General features: G+C 45.2%; 1 protein-coding gene across 4 annotated transcripts; it reads right to left on the bottom strand.

The window, feature by feature from the left end:
• Positions 1 to 1,618: 1,618 nt before the first annotated feature.
• On the bottom strand, positions 1,619 to 17,869 carry SETD9 (SET domain containing 9). 4 transcript variants are annotated; one of them, XM_080372967.1, is made up of 6 exons: positions 17,643 to 17,868; positions 16,568 to 16,932; positions 15,090 to 15,213; positions 13,842 to 13,957; positions 12,521 to 12,626; positions 1,620 to 3,850 (listed from the first exon to the last, which is right to left on the bottom strand). In XM_080372967.1, exons 1-6 carry the CDS (start codon positions 17,726 to 17,728, stop codon positions 3,847 to 3,849), a joined length of 801 nt encoding a protein of 266 aa, XP_080229093.1. In that variant the 5' UTR covers positions 17,729 to 17,868; the 3' UTR covers positions 1,620 to 3,846. The 4 variants fall into 4 exon arrangements, with proteins under 4 accessions (XP_080229094.1, XP_080229093.1, XP_080229092.1 ...); XM_080372966.1 differs by lacking the exon at positions 1,620 to 3,850 and adding an exon at positions 10,051 to 10,410; XM_080372968.1 differs by lacking the exon at positions 12,521 to 12,626 and having other exon boundaries at positions 1,619 to 3,850; positions 17,643 to 17,869.
• Positions 17,870 to 21,014: the final 3,145 nt, after the last annotated feature.

The following is a 21,014-nucleotide window of genomic DNA, read 5'->3' as shown; positions in this document are numbered from 1 at the left end:
CTCCGATGTGAAGGCGCTGTCCTGGCTGCCTTTGTGCAGTGCCGAAGCTGTGGGCTGCCTGTCCCTGCCTGCTCCCTTGCCTGCGTGCTGGCCCATGTCCGCCTGCTGCGCAAACAGATCTGGTGCAGCTCATTGCCTTGGCAGAAGAACATTGCTCCTTTTTGCTGCAGTTACTGACTCTGTTTTCTGTGTTGCCAGGTGAGCTCTGGAACTAGCACGAAGGAGGAGCACGTAGCCACGGAGCAGAGCAGCCCAGCAGGCAATGAGGAGCTGTTGGGTAAGTACAGATCACCTTCATTCACAAAATAAGTGTCTTGGAGCATGGCTTCATAAGGTTCAGCAAGTCAAATTGGCAACTCGCGGTGACCCTCTGTGAACTGTTTCAGCTCGCTGCAACAGCAGAAAATGAGCGAGAAAGCTTGGGGTTGTTGTTGGTGGTGTTACCATGCTTTAGCAAGTCCGATCAGCTCGTGATAGGGTCTGAGGAGCAGTGGCCAGGGAGGAGTGGTGGCTCTAGAGCAAGGGAGGAGGGATGGAGGAGCAGCAGCATTTACCATGCTCACACCTTTCCCCTCTCCTCCTACGGGAGTGCCAAGGGAGCTGCCTGGGGAGCTGTAGTCCCTACACCAGTCCCACTTAGATCTATGTATGCCTCTATAGAAACATACCTGTGTATGAACGTATATATACATACATGCATATGAATATATACACACAAGCATACCCTTCAGTAGTTGAAGAGATTTTTTTTTCAGTGCCTGACAAACTCATTCTCAGTCTTTCCAAATCAGAAGTACCACAGCAGGGAGAGGTGGTCTGCCTTGATCACGTTCTCCATGGCCACACGCAGTGGTGATGGGTAAAACAGCTCCAAAACCCTGAGGGAAGAGTGGCCTCTGAGCTGCCACCAGCTGCCCTGAGCCCAGCCCTTCAGGGTGGACTCCCCAGGTGGACAGGCAGGTGTGCTAACCAGGAAGGCTGACACGGGCTATTTCATGTCCATCTAGTCTAAGATACTTAAGAGTCTTGATTACTGAGTACTTCAGCAGCTTGATTACGAATTGCTTTTTTAAAGTGAGTTTCCAATTCTTGTGCTGACCCCTTGCAGCTTCTTCCCCCAGCAGACACATCCATCTCCTGCTGTGGGCCATATCTCTGTTCTTGCTGGGAGCCTGCAACATGCCTGTAAAGTTTGTTAGCTCAGCTCTTCACCTTGTAAGCACCTCTCTTCTCCTGCCATGCTGCATCAACAGGGATTCCAGCTGACAACTCAGTCTCCTGGAGAACTGCACTCAGCTGTTACGACCAGCTTCACCTTTTGAGCTAAGCAGTCAAAAGTCAGAGCCTTGCAGACCAGTTTTCTTCAGAAGAGCCTGGTGAGACCAGCTGGGTGTCTCTTGATGCAATCACATTTATTCCAAAATCTGATTTCACCATCTAAAGAGCAGCAGTTGACCCTCAGCATTTCCGCATCAATACTGTAGTGTCAAGGTCCCCATCCTCATGCCTCTGCTGAGGAGGCACATGGGTTCAGCCCAACCTGCTAAGCTTCTCAGCCCTTCAGGCTCCCCCCCAGGTTGGCAAGTTGCACTCTGGTGCCTGCAGTCCGGGGACTTGTGCCCCCAGATGTGCCAGGACTACCAGGACATTTACCACAGGGGTAAGGAGTTTGGGTGAATCCAAGAAAAATAAGCCTAAAACTTTCTGTGCAGTGGTGAACCTTTCAATTTCCCCCGTGCAGTCTTGGTTTTGTTCTTATGTTGGTGTGGTGGGTTGACCCTGGCTGAATGCCATGTGCCCACCAAGCTGCTCCATCACTCCTCTCCTCAGCAGGCGGGGGGGGGGGGGGGGGGGGGAAGAAAATAACATTTAGAACTTGTGAGTCGAGATAAATGCAGTTTAATAAAACAAAAGCAAAGGCCATGCAGAAGGAAAAGGAAACAAAAATATTTATTCTCTACTTCCCATCAACAGGATGTCCAGCCATTGCCTGGGAGGCCTCAGTGAAGTGTAGCAACTGGACTAGAAGACAAATGCCTTAATAATGAATGTCCCCTTCCTTCCTTCCTTCTCTTAGCTTTTATTGCTGGGCATGACATCATATGGTATGGAGTATCTCTTCGGTCACCTTGGGACAGCTGTTCTGGCTGTGTCCCCTCCTACCCTCTTTCCTACTCCCAGCCTAGTGGCCTTTGTGGGTTAGGGGAATGGTGGAGAGACATCCAGGATGCTGTGAGGGCTGCTGGGGGGAAGTTAGCTCCACCGCAGCCAGGCTCAAGGCAGTTGGTGATCCTCACTGAAGATCACAGCCAGCGCATCACAGCTGGTAACATTTACACAAATTTTCTCTTAAATGGGTACAGTGACACAGATTCTTTCCTAAATGTGCACAGCATTTTAACACCTGCGGACTACGGGTCTCATCTGGGAGAAGGACTTTGCAGATCTGCCCGGTTTAACTACCTTAAATCTTAGCGTGATTTTCCCTTCCTTCTTCTACCACTGATTGTACAGGCATGTAGAGGCAGAACTAGCCAAGTCAGTCCCTATTTTTAGCAAATTCTAATTAAAATAACCCAGGCAAATAATCTCTCAAGAGAGACATTGTACTTACTGTAATGAATAATTTATTAACAAACAATAAATAGATTGCATAGAGAATTTTACTGAGTTATTATTAAATCATACATTAAGTCTTAAATAATGTCAGAGTGTATCCTACTCTCTGCACTGCGCTGGTGGTGTTGGTTTGGTGGTAATGAATGGGCACACAGGGAATGAGAAGGACATTCACCTTCATTGAATAGACAGGAATCTAAGGTGACAAGGAAAAGTCTGATACACCTGAAGCCCTTTCAGAAGCTGTAGCACTTCATGGACCGTTATTTCTACTTTTCCATTTTCCTCTCTCCTGCCTAGTCCCCATGTTGTCTGCTTCTTGCCCAGCAGCACCACCTGACTGTACCTCCTGCTCCTCCTGCCACTTTTTGGCTTTCTCTAGCCACCAGCAGACAGAAATCAATTGTTGCTGCTAGTTACAGGCCAGGTCCTGCTTTCCCTCACATACGAGCAGCCCCTGAAGCAGGCTGCCAGGTTCCAGTATTTCAGCAAGGAGAAGCCAGTCCCACGTACGTCAACGGTGACAGGCAGCCTGCACTTCAGCACTGCGATCCTCCGCTTCCGCGGCATCCGGGAGGCAACAAGTGCAGTAAAGCAAACCTTTCTCAATGAATGAGTTGTAGACCTAAGGTCCACAGTCAGCAAACAGGTGTGTACTTTCAAATCCGGTCATTTAAAAAGTATTAACAAGTGTATAATGAAACAGCTGAAGTAATCTACGCCCTCTCACGACAGCATCTCAGCATGGAGAACATGAACAGCACTTGCCTCCTCTGGCAGGCTGAGACTAGTATTCCCCAAACTGTCCATAAACCCTGCTGAGCTAAGCAATACTGCAGGCAGCCTGACAACCAGCCTCCCCTTCAGAGATCAACAGATGCCCAGTGACCTCCTCCCAGAGCGAGCTGCAGAGAAGGGATCCTCAGAGTGATGGAGGATGAGCATACCCTTCAGTAGACTGGAGATTGCTGCCTGCTCTGATCTGTTACCACACAGTGAAGACACAAGGACTGTCACTAGAAGTTGTCCACGGCATCTTTGGGAAACTTGCACAAGCCATGCTGAACCATGTGCCACTCTCTTCTAGCTCCGCTATTTAAATCTTCCTGAAAAAGGCAGCCCTCTCTGACTGAGAAGGACTTCCAGATGAATATGAAAGACAAGGTTCAGGCTTGGAGGGAGGCCAAGTGTTCCAGTCCAGGAAGGCCCAATTTGCTCCCATGGGATTCATCTGTAAAAAGAGAAAAGAGACTCTGCCTGGTTCTAAATGAACCGTGTCAAACCAGTGTTAGCAGGTTAGCTGGGAAAATCCATCTGATATTCATTCTGTGCTCCTTCCTGTGGGCATCTTTCACCTTCTAGGCGTACCTGTTCATGGGGGTTTCAAGTACCAGTGGTGCAGTCCCAGTGGTGGGTAATTTCACCTACACCGGTTGGACTGGGAAGTGGGAGGGATTCTGGGGGTGGTCAGGGCCACTGAGATTCAGGATTAGGCTTGGGGCCTTTGGGCAAAAAGCTGTGATCTTAAGGCATCCATTTACCCCACTTCGGTTGTTCACATGAGTGACTGCGTCCCGTATCACTCCAACCACCGCATTCATAGGGTTTCAGGAAGCACTTAAGACCGTTTGTCCTTTCCACTATCCCATTTGCTTGTGGATAATAGGGAGTGTAGAAAACCCATACAATCCCTTCTCCAGCAGCCCAGTCCTGGACCACCTTGGCTGCGAAGTGGGAGCCGTTAGCCAGCTGAATGGGCTGTGGTTCGGGGATGAAGCTAAACCATGTTCAAGGCTTTCACTGTGTTCTCCTCTGTAGCTCGAACTAGGCCCGATACCACCTCTACCCCTACCATGACATAGTGTTTTCCCTCAGATTTTTGAAAAGAACCAGTATAATCTACCTGCCGGGCCTCCAAGAGCCCTTTCCCCTGTCTCAAATGTAGAGGGGGCTCTTCCAAAGGGCGTTTGTCCAAGCAGCCATGGCACTGCTCACAGGCAAGAGATACAGGTACGATGATTTTCTTGAGAAGCCACCAGCCTCTAGTCTGAGCTTCTTGATAGAAGATCTTTAGCTCCAGTCCCCTTTTAAGGTGTAATCATTCTAACAGCCCTTCCCAGTCTTCCAGTTCAGTGTCGCTTCATAGGGGAGCAAGCCTGGATAACTCGTCTGCCCCACTGTTCCCCTGACGGGCTGTAGCTTCATCCTTTTGGTGGGAAGCTACCCACACCATTGCAAAATTTCCCTGTTTCGCCATGGTTAATGTACCTTGCCATTTTTCCTTTTGCAACACAGGTACTTGATTGACTTTCCACCATTCTGTTCCCAAAATGGAAGCCATTCAGTACATCCCTTAAAGACAGCGAAAAAGTCAGTATAGATATGGATGGGAGAAGGAGAGTGTGCCTCATGCTGGAAAACACTCCACACTGCTATCAGTTCTCCTGCTTGGGCACTACCATCCCCTTCAGGGATTATTTTTTGTTCAGTTTTTATGTCCAAGGCAACGGCTCAATATTTCCGTATCTTACCCTATTGTTTAGCAGAGGCATCTGTAAACCAAACATTCTGTAAGTGTCCTGAAAACTGGGGGGCAACTTGCACCACAGGGGAAATTGTACCATTTTCAGTTTTCAAAGCAGCTTCTTCCTGAATAGCCAAGGTCTTGGCAGCACCCTCTGAAACATCAGAAATATTGCAGCAATGTTCTGTCTGAGCATACCATTTCCGCACCGAGGCTCATTGTGCCACCCTGTCAGTGGGTTGTGTCCCAGTCAACACGGGTTTTGTCACCTTAAAAGGACCTGTGAGCCCTATCGGTTGTTTACACCTGGTGCGTTCAGCCTCTCACAGGGCTAACTGACGACAAATAAACCCTTTTCCCAGGGGGACTACCATTTCTCAGCATCCTTAAAGCTGTGAGAGTAGAACCCAATAGGTCGAGTGGGTTTCAGGACTGTTTTGCCAGTAGTGTTGACAAGCCTGACTGGGCAAATCCCCGTTCAATATGGACTGGGTCAGAAGGGCGTGTTGGGCCAAGAGCCTGATGGTTGGCAGCCTCAGATACCTAATAGCTGCAGGACTTCATGGCACAAGGTCCAGTCCCACTACACTGCTTTTCCTAACAGGTCATATAAAGGCCTTGCAATGATAGAAAAATAATGAATATACTTTCTCTAGAATACAAGCAATCACTATGTATGCTGTAACTCTTCCTTTGTTTCATGCATTTTAATCTGGTCTAGGGTGGAAAGAGTATCTTGAGGAATGCATGTCCTCCTTTCCACCAAATTCCCAAAAACTTTACTTCATTTGCTGGTACCTGGATTTTCTTGAGTGGGATTTTTAACCCCAGGCTTTCCAGGTGTTTAAGAATTTTATCCTGCATTGTTTGAACCCTATCTACCTGGCTTCCTCCTATAAGCAAATCATCAATATATTAGTAAATTTTAGCCCCTTCCTCCAAAGGAATTAATCCTAATTCTCACACTCAGGTGGGGTGAGCTAGGGTAGGAGAATGCTTGTATCTTTGAGGAAGCTGGGTGAAGGTAAACTGTTGTCCTCCCCAAGTAAATGGGAAGCATTCCTGGTCCTCAGATTGCAAGGGGACCACAAAAACCAAGTCTTTGACATCAAGAGTTGCCATAATGGGATGAGCTTGTTCCTGGATAGCTGCTATAAGCTCGGCGATGTTTGGCACAGCTGTTAAGGGGCCTGAGTTAGCATTAAGCCTTCAATAGTCTACAGTTAGTCTCCATTTCCCATTTGGCTTACCAACTGGCCATACCAGGAGTTAAAAGGAGAGTGGGCTGGCACTACAATTCCCTGTTCCTTTAACTCCTCCAGTACTGTGGTTATCCCTTCCCGTGCCCCTAAGAGTAGCAGACAGGGTTTGACATTTGTCAGTGGTGAGGGAGAGAGCAAAGGTGCAGTGTGTGCAAGCCGTCTACCTATAGATGGGCTGCCAAATGTCCAATTCCTCCCCTTATCATCAATCTACACCTTACTTTTCAGAATATCGAGTCCTAAAAGGTTAAGTAGGAAAGGCCCCTCAACCATCATTACCGAAGTGGCTGTGTTCTCCCCTTCTCCCTGGCTAACAGCAAACCAACAGTAGCCAGTGTCTGTGCTTAAACAGTACCAAAAGCATCTGCAACGAATGTACACCACTTAGACAAGCTTATGCCACTTTGTACTGCATTTTCAGTTTTAATAGCTGAAATTTGGGCTTCACTATCTACCAGGAACGTTATTGGTACTAGCTTAGGCTCCACAAAGCAAAAAACCTTGGTGATTTTCAGTGAGCCACCTAAGGTATACCCACCCTTCGCTCCCCTGCTCGCTGCAAGGGGGCAAAGGAGTTAGTTTTCTGTCCTTTGCTCCAGTAAGGGGGCACTAGGAACAGGATTCTCATCCTTAATTGGTGGACTTTCTGGCCATCCTAACACCAACTTCTCCAGTTTATCAGTCGGCAACCCATTCGTAAGATCTCGGGGGATACCCTTCCGCCACCCCATAGTCCACAGACTTAGGTGTGTGTCCTGTATCTCTCTCACTCGGTGGTGCTACAAGAGACACCCTTTTACTGTTAGCTGGGTGTGGGGGAGGTTTTGGTTCTGTGTGCCTTAACCCTTTAGGGTCCATTTTAGTAGGTGGAGCGGTAATGGTTGTATTTTCACCCGTAAGTAATTAATTCCTGAGAAACTTTTCCCCAAGTCCACACTTTCTTCAGGTTTTGCAATTAGGGGTTGTTATTACTTCTAATGCAGCAACAGCCCTTTCACCCTGGGACACTACCTGTATTTTCCCTTGTAACTGGATACCAATAGCTTTTAGGGAATCGGGGAGGCCCCTTATGAGAGAGGTCTTCCGTTTGGGGTCGACCAGCATCATCACTGGAGATTCCTGTTTGAGTCTAAGCTTCTGGTTTTACGTTGTTTGCAGGCATGCCGCCTTCTGTACATTTTCTACTAGCTGATTGACTGTCCCCACAAGAGCAAGGGGATCCCTGCTTTCCAGAGGGTTAAGACCTCCTGACCAAAAAGCTGCTCTTTGGCTTACGGACCAGGGTGCACAGCTGTTAGAACCACTCCTGGCCCCCAGTAGCCCTTGGCTTCTTTTTCACTTAACAGTATCTGATCCCCCTCCAACAATGACACTCTCCAAACACACTTTGCCTTTGACTCCTTAGGAGCACGACCAAAATCCTTTTTCGGTTTAGCCAGATCAGTAGCAGAATATGGACTTTAGTAGTAATTTGAGGGAATTTGTCCTTGTCATACTCTTATTTAAATTCAGTTTTGATCAAGGACCTCAGAGAACAAGCGGGGACATCCAGTTTGTCCAACCCTAATTTTGCTTCCTCTAGCTCATTATTAGGGTATTCAATCTTTTTACAGGTTTTGGAGAGCTGTCCTTGCCAGCAAGGAGTTGCTCTTTTAAAGTGGATTGTAAATACCTCACCTAGGTTTTTTCCTCTTCTAATTGCTCCTTTAAGCTCTCTACTTGCCCTTGCAAGGACTGGACCAGACCCTGTAACGATTGTATGACTTGGGATTCTACTGTGCACTGCTGTTCCTTGGCTTCCACAGCTGCAACTAGGCTAGTGCCCAATAGGGTACAAAGAACTGGTTTTCCTTTTCCAAGCCAAAGTTTTCCATCCTTTTATAAGGCGCTAATTCAGCCCGTTACTCTCTGCAAATTATGCCAATTTTTTCTGTGCCCAGTTCATGCCTGGTACTGAGGCACAGCCATCATATTTCTCCAAGAAGTTATACAAAACATCTCTGCCTTCAGGGATGGTTTTATTGTCACTCGTATCTGAAAGGCAGAGTGATTGTCTCAGGCAGACAACCCGTTTGTTTCTACAAATCCACCCGTTCCATCCCCGAGAGGTACTCATGTAATACTAAGCGAGTGAAATGTGGCTGTTTCACTTCAGGGTACCCTGTCCGTGACGCCAATTTCATGTTCCAGTCCAGGAAGACCCAAGCCAGGAAGATTCATTGTTACACCCAGAGAGAGAGTTAGACACAAACGAGGTCAAATGCCACTAATCAAGAAAATGTATTGTGTGCTTATATAAACAAAACATTCACATGTTGTGGTAAGAAAATAGCAATAGGAAAGAGAGGAAAGGATAGGAAAGGAGGAAATCTAGCGAGCAGTCGGGATAGAATTGCAAGTGATATGCACCATGCACCACCATGGATCCAGGGCATCCCGTTGGTCTGCAGCCTCCGTTCACGTTGTTGTTGTTGGGTCTCTGGATTGCCATTTACTGTTTGGTGGCACACTCTCACAGGGAGTTCAGGGGGGCCATTTCCCAGACAAGGGCACATACCTTGTCCTTACAAGACACGTACCACGTCCCTCCATGGGGCACACGCAATTACTGCACAGGTAGGGGTGATCATCCATGCCTACAGGCACATCCCTCACAGCAGCGTGGCCCTTCCTTGCCCCTGGCTGAAAACTGATGTCAGGCAGCTGTTGGCTCCTTCTCTGTTCACGACTGTTAAGTCTTGCAGGAGCTCAGCTAACAAGCTTTGAGACAGTTTGAGATACAGTCTCTCACACCAAGTTAACACAAGCACCAAAAAGCTGTGAATTCTGGAAAGGAGAATAGATGCTTCTGCAGCTCAGCAGGGCACCCTGGCTGCCCCAGCCACTACCAGATTCACCACAGCACGCCATTTCCTGACTCCTTTCTCATAAGCTTATGCTAACTACAAATTCACTGGGAGGCTTGCTTGGACTTTCGCAGTAAATACTAGGTTGAATTTCCCAAGCTGTTAGGCCAGACTGAAAGGCTGAAAAGCTGTCTCTTGTGCTTTCTGAAGGCAGTTAGCAGACAGTAGAAGAATTCATGCAGGAATGGCTGGCTCTGCTTATGCCAGTAACTCACTCATGAAAAAAAGTACACAGCACACTTGGCATTGCTTCCTCCAGCTACACTGCAACATGAAGTTGTCTCTGCAAGTCATGGAAGTTGCTACGTGCCAGGGAACCTCCACTGAACCAGTGGAACTAGGATTGGACAGGGCTTCAAGACACATACTGTCTTTCCTCCTACCCCAAGACAGGCATAGCTAAAGCCAGTGGCTCAAGCTGACCTCCTGATGACAGCACACCATGCAGGCACATATGAAGTGGCTATTAGCACTGCTCCAAAACTGTCTTCATAAAAGATCTGGACAACTTGCTACACTGAAATACTTTCTAAAAGGAGGCAGATACTAAAGGGACCAACTCCAAGAAAACCAGAGCAAGAATAGTTGTTTACCATGAACTATGACGATTATCCAAAGAATAGTTCCTGAGAGGGAAGTAATTTTTACAAATTGTGTCCATTATAAGCACTAGAAGTGAAATGGCAAAATCTACAGCTGATCCACAGTTACAGACAAATGTCCAAACCAGAAGACCAGATGACATGTACAGAACTTAGGTTTTTATTTTACAAGCTACTGTACGGACAGCTGAGCACCAATAAGCAGTAATATCAACTACAGCAGACAGCTGAGGACCTGATGATGTAAATGGTTAAACCTTCACCTCCGCATCAAATGTGGAGTTTTTTCAGGGAAATACAAGCCTGCAGCTGGCTTTCTAAATGATAAAGCCATGTCCCTCCATTATGTAAAAATGCTCGTGAAGCTTGAAGTACACACACACATTACTTCAGTCTTGAATCTATTAATTCAGCTGACAACAGTGTAGTAATTTGAAAAAAGTTCTTCTCCTTGCTTGATGTCTCTGAGAGTGACAAGCACTACACACCTCAGGTGACTGTAAAAAAAGGAAAAGCAAAACATGTGGATGTGAATAATTCCCTTTGAATTTTTTAAGTTCTTCATGGCAAGGAGCTGAAACAATGGCTCTGTCTAGATTAATTTTGAGAGTAACATGCATAATGCAGGCCAGAGAGCCTGGAAAAACAACACTGAAATACAGATAGCAAATATAAGCAAAGCCAATATAATTACCAAAAAAAGCAAAGCCTATGTGGGTATGCAAATAATGTTTCCACTCATACAATTACTCAGAAATTAATTAGTCGGGATAGAGGAAAAGACACACAGACAGGAGGAGAAGCTACAGCAAAGTTCATAGAGCATAAATCATTCCTGTAGACTTGCCTACCCACAGGTGCTAGGCTGGCTAAACCCACTCCCAGCCAAACAACATCCAGAAAGACAGCTCTGAACTGCATCAGAGACCTGCTGCAATCTACAGCGATGGGTGAATTCTCCATAAACCCCAAGCAGAAATCACTGGCTGGTAAACAGTTTTCTTACAGAGATATTTAGGAACCTACCCCCCTAAACTTCCTTTAAGTAAATGACCGTGCCCTAAAGCGGAAGTATTTATTCTAGGAAGGACAGCACATTCTTCTGATGCTGAGGAACATGAGAGTCAAGAACAGCATCAATGCAAACAGTGACCACTACTAAGAAATTTACCGTGAGGCCATACTGAAACAAATCAAGCAACAACAACAAAAAGGTAAACAAGCACTAGCAACTTTTACAAGACAGAAAAAGATTTAGAAACCAGATTACCTATGTTGTCAGCACAGTAAATATCAATACCAAAGCAGGCAGCTAGAAGCAGATGGAATCTTTTCTCTAGTGGCTGTAACTCTGTAACACTGGGAGAACTAATGACTGGAAGACGGTATTACCTTGGACAGATTCCAAGCAAGAGAGCAAAATTGCCCCTTCCTGAAATGGTCCCGTAACTTGGCTCTGCTCACTACACTTTCACACTTCAAGTAGAGCATCCAGGCTTCCTGAAAGTTCAGTCTTACTGCTTCTTTTATTAGCATTTATTTATCTATCTATCTGCAGATTACAAGTGCATCTTCAACCTTGCCTCAACAAAGTCTAAGTTGAATCAGAAAAGCCATTTTACCAATATCCACTGTAAATTTCACCAACCAAATTTCAGTTTAAAACTAGCTCCAAAATTACATTAAAAGTCTAGACGATCTGCCCTAAAAGCTTTATACATCGTCTAGATTAACAGGATTATTTAGTTCCTGAAGGTAGCAACTGGACCAGAAGAACAATTTCTTGGGTGTGTTAAATTCAGGACCAACATTACATCTTTCTTACAGCTTCAAAGTTATTCTTGACTACATCCCAGTACAGGACACTCACTTCCAGACATACTGTCTGTCCTTGTTGTCCATATTGCTCCTTGTGTATGTTCATCTAATTGTCAAAAATTGTCACTTTTCACCATTTCCAAACAAAAATCTGAGAAAGATTTCTAAGTGTTTTAATTTCTCAAAGAGCTGGATTTTCAAGTCATAATGAGAATGTTGTAATTGTGTCTACCTAAAAGTCATATGCCTTTATACTCCGCAGTATTTCACTTGTCTCAATACAAATTAATTTTAGTTTTTTTCTTGCAACTTCATCTGCTTATTCCTCACATAAGCAGAAGGCATGGAGAACAGGAGAGTAAGAAGACTAAATCTAAGCTACCTTAGAAGGTCTTTGACTGGTTAAGGGTTGCTAAATACATATTTGAAATACACGCTGAAAAACCTCAGTACTGTAATACAAGCAAATACAAGCAAAATATAACTAGTGCTTTATGGAATTCAGAAGAATCACACTATCATGCAACCACTGCCTCTAAAACCATTGTCTTCAAAGCTATGCTGATCTCATTTGCAAAGACATGGAAAAAGGAATAAAATGAACAGAAATAGTTCCATAAATCACTTAAAATTAGTCTACTCAAAGTGCTAACTCTTCCATACAGGTGCACGCTTTTGTGTCGTTCATCTTCATATGGAATATATTGTTCTTCAACCATGTTTCTTTTTTTACACACACAGTATGCATTATATCATACAAATATATGAGCTCTTAGATGTGCTGCTAACCTCTCTATGTCATGGCTGTAGACGATGTTTGGAAGATACTGTTTCAGTTCTATTGGAAAATACCGTGGCACATCAAACTCCTGATAACACACGTTGGCTGCTTTTTCTAGAAATAAAAAAAAGGGGGGGGGGGGGAAAGGTCTCTATGAGATTGAGAAAATCTTAAGTAGGGTTTAGAGATGTGTAAAAATATCAAATGTACTGCTGCAAAAGTACCAGACGCTTCATCAAGCCTGAAAACCATGCCTCTGTTGGTAGCTACTACACTCCTCTCAAGTCCTATTTTGAATTTATGCAAGAGATACATAACGAACTATAGAAGCTTAAATCCATCCTTACTGCATTAAACAGGATGACCTGATTATGAACATTTATATGAAGGGGCACAACTTGCATAGTACCAGGGGCAGGTTACAGCATTGCTCAAATGTTGTTAATATATAACATTTGCTTTTACAGTTAAAAAATAAGTCTTGAAAAAATCTTCCTGGTGGCAAAATAAGTCCTAAATATCCCACAGAGAAAAGAAGGGAATCTTCTTTACAAGGACACTGGACCTGGAAGAAGCAGTTTCACAGGACAGCCCTTTGTCTCCATGTCAATCAATACCTGGTTCACTTCTCTAGCAACCTTTCTGGATGCTACTTGGAGGCTGAGTATCTTTAGTGCAATGCATGCTCTGAAAGCTACTTAGAAGCCAGGTAAGGTAGCAAATCAACTTTCTGTATCTCACAACCATTTCCCTGAGTTATTTATTCTCCCAGACCTTAAGAGCAACATATACTGTGTGAGACAAAATAAATAGTTCCTTTCCTCATGTCCAACAGCTAGATCATACCAAGTTTTCTAGATTTTGCACAGAAACATAAGGAAGTCTAAAAAAAGTATTATAGTTCAAACTAAGCAGTGGTGGATTCTTACTGCATGTCACTGTGCGTATGGTTTTCTCATGAAGCCTTCTGGAATCATACTGGGGAACTTGATCTGCAATTTTGTGTACTGCCTGAGCACAGTGGTCCTTTGCCAGATACCCTTTCCCACCATCACACTTTGGGATGTATGCCTTTCATTCTACAAAATGAAGGAGGGAGAGTGGGGAAATCAGTGAAAGAAGCATGAGGATATATGAAGCATTGCTGTGCTAGCGGATTCTAACACTCAGCTGTCACAAAAGGCCTCGGAAGCAATCCTGTAAGTCCTTACCTTGTTTTAAACAGCACTATTACCCCCAAGATCAGTATCTGATTCTCTGTGTCACCTCCAAAATGATTTATGTCCAAAAAGACAAACTCAAGCCTGGAAAATTTACCTGGCAACTTACCATGTGTACAGTTGTTGACGTACTGTCCTACAGCCAGTGGGTTTTGCAAGGCAGCTGTAAGCCAGCTTTCATCGCTCATTTGGAATGGGCCAAGTTGATCTCTCCTGCTGCAAGACCTGAAACAACCAACAGTGGTAACATGAATCACTGCTCCTTGACAGGTTATCTGTAATTCCTCCTGTAAAAATGGACACAGTTACTGGGCAAAGTTACAACTGTCCAGCCCGCCTGGGAGATGGGACAACACTGAGGTGGGGCTGGATGCGCACAGACCAACACCTGGAAGACACTTTAAAAAAAATACATTTAAAACTCCCACTAGTGTGCGTTGTGTTTCAGACTCTGGTGGAAGAACCTGCACAAAACCACCGCTTATCATTCCAGAGATCAACATCAAGTGTTACAATTACAGAAACGTCAACACATCTCATTCACCTCTAAAGATGTGAAGGCTCATTACAGTATCAACTTCAAACTCATTCCCAGAATTGAAATCTGGTATTAGTATTCAAAGTAGGTATTATTTTGCTTGTTATTAGTTTTATTCTCATGTCATATTTAAACGCAAATTGTGACAAATTATATTTTAAGGTAAGCTAAAACAGTCCAGGCTAGCTGCAGCAAGGGAAGTTCAGACTGGACATTAAATGGTAAAGCATCTTCACCAAGAAGGCGGTCAGAGTTCAAGGAGCATCTCAACTATGCTCTTTGTCATATGGTTTAGTTGTAGGTAGTCCTGGGAGCAGCAGGGAGTTGGACTTGATCATCCTTATGGATCCCTTCCAATGTGAGTCGACGATAATAATAATGGTTACTGCTCCCTTCCTAAGTGCTGCTCATCTGTAGACCAGAGCCAGAGCCACCAGATTGACCCTTCTGGTATCAGCCAAGCCCACACAGAGGCTTTTTTTCTTTTTTTTTTTCCAATCCATTAGGCAGACTTGAGAACAATTCAGAAGCATTTTAAAAATTTTATGCTACATACTGCTTCTATTAAAACTATTTTTTTTACAGGGAACAGTCTCTACATCAAAAGACGTCTCACTGGCATTACAGATGAAGACACAAGTACATAACAGATCACATCCAGCAGCATTACCCTTGTGTCGTTTGTGTTAGGAGATACACATAGGTGAATGGTACTGAAATATAATTCAATTTAGGGTAAGACAACAGGGAACAGAGACTATTACCACCACTGTTTTAGATCTGTTGAGTGATGATCCCCTGCTTCTTTTGACTGCTTACCTGTACACTGATCTTGATAGTCCTTTATCATTCCCATCAATAAGGACGCCATCTATGCACCTAAAAATAAAGGGATTGCCAAGGGACTGGAAAAAGATGGGCTCATGCTTTCTGTATACTGTACCTGTTGCAAGACAGATATGATTACTTCAGAAGAAAAGTAATGTCAGAATGGGCTTATGATATCATCCAGTCCTCTCCACACAGAAACTCAAAGGGAGATGGGGTAGTACAGAACACCTCTCTCAATTAATGACCATCAACACTTGTAAACCTACAAGTTTGTAGACGCATCTTTGTGGGATGCAAAAAGAATCTATGTGAGCTGAGACATTTCAGAGAGAGAAGCCATGGAAGGAAATCATTAAAGAGGCAGCCTGTGACCAATATCCGTGTAAGACTTCGATAAAGCATCGTAAAATGCTAGGCAAAGGCCACTCCGACGGACTGCACTCACTGCCAAACAACAGGCAGGACAGCACTGACCTGTGCACTCTCCACAGAGACCCCTCCCCAGCCAGCAGCCCTGCAGTTTCCTTCACACCCCTGAAAAAGGAAGGCATTTCAACAGCTTATCCTCTTGTGTCACTAGATGAGCTGCTAAAGGAGACCCTCCATAAGCCTGCATTTACAATATGTGCCAGAAATTTCAAGCAAGCAGCAAGGTCACAGGCTCATTCCCTGTGATTCTGATTTGAGAATTAGTGAGTTTACCAGGCAATGGTAACAGCCAGACACTCCTGCTTTGGCATGGCAAAACATGCTCCACTGCTCAGTGCTTGGCCTGGTCCCAATCCTGCAATGGTGGCAGAAGCTGCAGACCGCATGCAGGGGACGATTGTCAGGTTAAACAGAAAAATCGAAAGCATTTCAGCAGAGCTGTCCTAGCTTGGCCATACTCACAGAATTACTAATCTTTTTAAGAAATGTAAGCAAATACAGTTCCAAGACACAAGGAAGAATAACAGAAAAATGCTGATTTTCCAAACACACTTTACAGAAGAGAGTTCCACTAAATAAAGGTTTTATTTCCATTCTCTAGTTTGTATTTTGGTGCTTTGAAAAAGTTCATAGTCTTGTCTGCTGACCTGTGTGTAGATCTCTAAAACTCATTTTTCAGATCCTTATCCAAAACACAACCCCTCAAAAATTAAACTGTGTTGCTCATCTACTTGAAATTGCTCTCATACATCTGTGTTTAAAGAATTTGGAAGAACTTTTCTAGCAGCTGAAAAATCATACTTCAATTATTATTTTTTTTTATAAACAAACCCCCCCACAACATTGCTTTGCTTATTTCCAAAAGAACTCTAGTCAGCTTATACAGAAATAGTCCCATTCACCATAATTTGTGTTTTTGTTAAGGAATGACAGAAATAAAACCCATAAATTAAAAATTAGTGCAGTACTTTGTCATTCTATATTTAGATGGTTAGATATCACACCTAACTTAATCAGAAATAGGAACATTCCATTACCGGGATACATAGATACAACCGTCCCTTTTGGTACAAAACCTTTGCTAACAAAGACTCCAGTTCCAGCAGACATCAGGGAACTTTGGTCTCGACTAACAGTGAATCCTAATGTATTAAACAGAACTTCCTCTGGACTAAACACACGTTGGCTCTGATGGTCACATGAATTCACTTTTGATGGCTTCTGCTGAGAAGTCAGTAATTCCAGATATTTGCATTTGATTTCTGGAAGTAAGGCCAAAATATGTGCTTGTCTACTGAAGTCATTTACGAACAGAGCTCTAAATATTTTCAGTAGTGTTTCAAAGACATCTTCATCAGAGATAATTTTGTCTTGGGAGCTTTTAGGAACATATCGGAGGGTCCTGTAAAGTAAAAAAATAATAACAGTAGTATTTTAAAATTAAGTTTTTCCTAAATGAAACAGAGAAGAGCCATTTTACAGCAGTGACTTACACGCACTGATGTTTCAAACGAACCCAAACTCTACAGAATATCCTTTCACACCTGTCCTACTATAAAACCATCGTCTGTGTATTTACAGCAGGTTAAACCCCGCTGAGTTCTTGGTGAGAAACGTATCAAAAATCAAACACACGTTATTATCAAAGTTCATAAAAACCATCTATATAGCTCGTTACACTTTAAACGAGGCGAGGACAAGTATTTCACCGACTGGGGAGATTTTAGTTTGTGCTACTTATAACAACGTCGTACTCGTTTAAACGAGTTCAACTACCACCTGTACGTTTCAGGGGAGGGCACGCACTGCCCCCCGCACCAACACAACAAGGAAAGCCCACCGGCTTTAGCGCCGAACACCAATTTACAGCACCCCAGGAGCGCCGCTCCCGTGCAGCGAGGCGGCACCCGCCCCCCGCCGGCGCTACGGCCCCTCCCGCGCGGGGAGGGGGGGGCGGGGTCTCGCCCGCGCGCGCCCTGCTCCGCCACGTGCTCGAGGCCCACACGCCCCGCGGGCGGCGCCTCACGCCGCCGGAGGGCTGACGGGGCGGCGGGGCGGGCTTCCCTCCGACGGGCGGCCTCGGCGGCGCCCCGAGGCTGCCCCGCTGCTCACCTGCGCTTGCGGCGGAGGTTGAGGGCCACCCAGGGCACGAAGCGGTACTTGTAGGCGTCCCAGCGCCGCCGCAGGGCCCGCAGCATGGCGCCCGGCTGCCCGCGCCCGCTCCTCACGGCGGCCCTACCCGCCACCCTCGCTGGAGCCGCGCCCGCGCAGCCGGGCCAGCCAATCCCCGCTCCGGACGCGCGGCCGTATTTGCGTACGGGGCTGCTATTGGCCGGCGTGAGGCGCGCCGCGGGCCGCCGTGACGAGCGGCGCCCCGCCCCTGAGAGCCGCCCCGGCCGGGGGGCGGGGCCGGGGAGCCACAAGTTCGTGCGCGTTGGAGGCGCGCGCCGAGCGCACGGCGGGGCGTGGGTGCCGTCCGAATTTTTCAGCATTAGTTTTTCTTCCCTCAAACTTATGTTTAAGAAGTTAATTTGTAAACCGGCAGTTGACACAGCACTTGTTTAAATAATTTGAACTTTGAACACATGTTTAAATAATTATTTAACTAAAAATTATTTAAGTGAAAATAAAAAAATAAAACAAGTGTTTCAATAATAAATACATGATAATAAAAAAAAATAATTGAATCACGGTACGAGTCCGTCCTTACAGCTGACCGACCTGAGGGGCCCTCCAGCGGCGCCCTCTGGTGCCTCCCGGGGGAGGTTGTCCTGCCCCGGGCCGGGAGCGGCTCCCGCGGCGCCCGCAGCCCGCAGCCGGCGGGAGGCACTTCGAAACGCAAACGCACGGGGCTGGTCACCGGTGAACGAGGACTCCGTCGGCGCCGGGCCCTGCTGCCGCGGTGGCGGACCGCGCGTGCGGATCCGGTTCGCCGTAGGTGCGGGATACTGGTGTGGGAGAGCTGAGGGCACTGGAAAATACCCTCCTGCCCCGCGGCTGCGTGCTTACGTTGTAAATACACACAGATCTCTCTCTATGTAAATAATGTTGCACGCCCCTTCGGTATTTTATTAAACAATCCCATAAGGCCAGACCCGATTCCCAAAGGAGATTTATAAATGACCTAGAAGCAGGAGCTGAACCGCACCACCCGGACAGCTCTGCGTGCAGGAGCAATCCCAGCGCTGTCACTTTCCCAAATTCATCCTGTGCCTGCCTCCAGCGATGCTGTTAGTGCCTTGGTTGGTTCACATCGTCAAACACGCGCATCAACGGCCCGGAGCTGGAGCACGTTACGCTTCCGTCCGTGCTTTTGGCTGGTCTTTGGCCCTGGCGACCAGGGGCGCGGGTGGTGTGCGGTAGCATCGCAGGTGACTGCGGCCCACTCACCGGCGTGAAGCAGCTGCAGCACCTACTGCAAACCTAACACGCCAGGCAGAAGGGATGTTACAAACCAGGGGCACTAACAACTCCAGTGCACATCGGGTCAGGGCATAAGCTCTTTTGGTGCCACACACTACCATCAATTTTCTGAAAAATAAACAAACAAAAAAAATCTAGTGATGTAAACAATCACCCAGCAATTGATCTTCAAAAAAATTAACAAAGCCCTCTTAATCATTCGTTACAAATCGTTAAGAGGTATCAAGATAAGGATAACATTATCATCTCCTTGACCATTGTTATTCCTTCTCTGGGTACCTACTTTCATAAAACTTGTATCTTTGGATGCTGCTCCTTATCTGCAGCTCTAGTTCAAACCTTCCAGTGCAGTCTAAGGCTATTTGGAATATGTGACAGAACAGGACAGCACACATCTCACTTTCTTAGGAAATTAGTTTTTTTTTAAAAAAAATATCAGCCTGAGCAAGTGTTTGAGAATTGGTTGTGGGGCGAACAGAGAAATCAAGCCTCAGACCGCTGCCAAGGCTTATACTCCTATGTCTGGACCCGAACTCTTGCCAAGAATTTGGCCTTTTGTGAGGCAGGCCTACCAAAGCAATGAAACAAGCAGAATTAACTCCCCCTCCCAAAGCCTTGCAAATATTTATAAATTGCCTCTTGATCTACTCCATATTAACTTTATTTCTGTTGTTGGCCTTGCACATCTTCTCCAAGAAGAGGCACCCAGTGATGTACATTGCAAACTGAATTAACTGAGGGAAATAAAAGGAAATGCCACAGTGGCCACCTCAGCATGCTTTCTTGCCATCTTCTGGCATTTCTTGGTAACGACAGGGAAGGAAGGTCCCGGTCCCCAACCTGAATGCAACATTTCAGCAGCTGTGTGCCATAACAAGAAAACAACATGCACGTCAGCCACAGTAGATGCATATTGTGGCTCTTAAAAGCAAGACTGCCACATTAATGATTCAGCTCAGCAAGGAAGAAAAAGCAGCGAGAGAAAAGCCAGTAAGGGAAATAACGGTGTCTGGAGAGGTGGGCAGAGTCCGAACAGCCACGCGTACAAGTTGCCCACTCATATGATGAAGAGATACACGATCCTTGCAACACTCCAACATGTTCTGGAAGCAGTTGTTTACCTTTCAATGAGAACTTGCGATGACAGAACACTGTCAGCCTTCAACCTACAACCGTCACGTAGAAAACAAACTGTAACTTTCTTACCAGAGAAATCAAAACGGGCAGAGTTTACTATCTGCCTGTGGAAGAACCGAACGTGTCCTTTGCAAACGAAGACATTTGGTTCTGTAAGTAGGTGTCTGACATTTACTGCCCGCTGCCAGGGACAGGTGATCTCTGCCATGCCTTGTTCCTAGAAAGGAGTTGGCAACAGTGCTGCAAGATTCAGTTCTATAGTAAATCAAATAAAGGAAGATACACTACACTCTGTTTATCTTTTATTTAATCCTTGTCATAAAGGAAAATTGACAGCATTTCTGTTAGTACATTCTTCTGATTTTAAAAATCAGATACTGGAATTAATCTGAAAATTTCTGCTGCCAATTGGCATGTTCATCTATCTGAAGAAAGTCACATAAGCAACGGAAACTATGAAGTGGTGATCCTTAAAAACACAGAATTTAGTAGACAAAGGCTACAGAACACCTGAACTTAATTTTCAACTATCAAAAAATGGATTAATTTAAAAAATATATAAAAAAAATCATGAACAAGACAAGCAACTGCTTGAAAGTCCTAGCTTTGCAGTATGTATTCAGATTGTCTGAAAAAGCAAAGGCTTACGTTTGCTACTTGAATCACAAGCAACAATAATTTCAGTGAAAACATCAAATAGCAGATTAACTTCCAAGATACACCTCCAATGGCTCCAGAACTGGTGTAACGAAACTGGCTCACCTAACCTGGTAATTAAGTTACATTTGTAGCAATGCAAATATGAGACATTTAGTGTTTGATCCAAGGGCATAAATGAGGTTCATAGATACAGTATTATTGTAAGGGAAGTTCCTACCTTTATTAGTAATTAAAAAAAAATAGTGTTTGTTGCTGCCCTTTAGC

This window comes from Falco punctatus (genome assembly GCF_963210335.1).
Source record: "Falco punctatus genome assembly, chromosome: Z".
Lineage (NCBI taxonomy): Eukaryota > Metazoa > Chordata > Aves > Falconiformes > Falconidae > Falco > Falco punctatus.
This window is presented reverse-complemented; position numbering and strand designations above follow the sequence as displayed.

Coding starts and splice junctions, on each gene's coding strand:
- SETD9 (XM_080372966.1), bottom strand. CDS start 17,728: ATGCTGCGGGCCCTGCGGCGGCGCTGGGACGCCTACAAGTACCGCTTC. Junction 16,933..17,642: donor AACCTCCGCCGCAAGCGCAG/GTGAGCAGCGGG, acceptor TTTACTTTACAG/GACCCTCCGATATGTTCCTA. Junction 15,214..16,567: donor GGTTGTATCTATGTATCCCG/GTAATGGAATGT, acceptor GTCTTGCAACAG/GTACAGTATACAGAAAGCAT.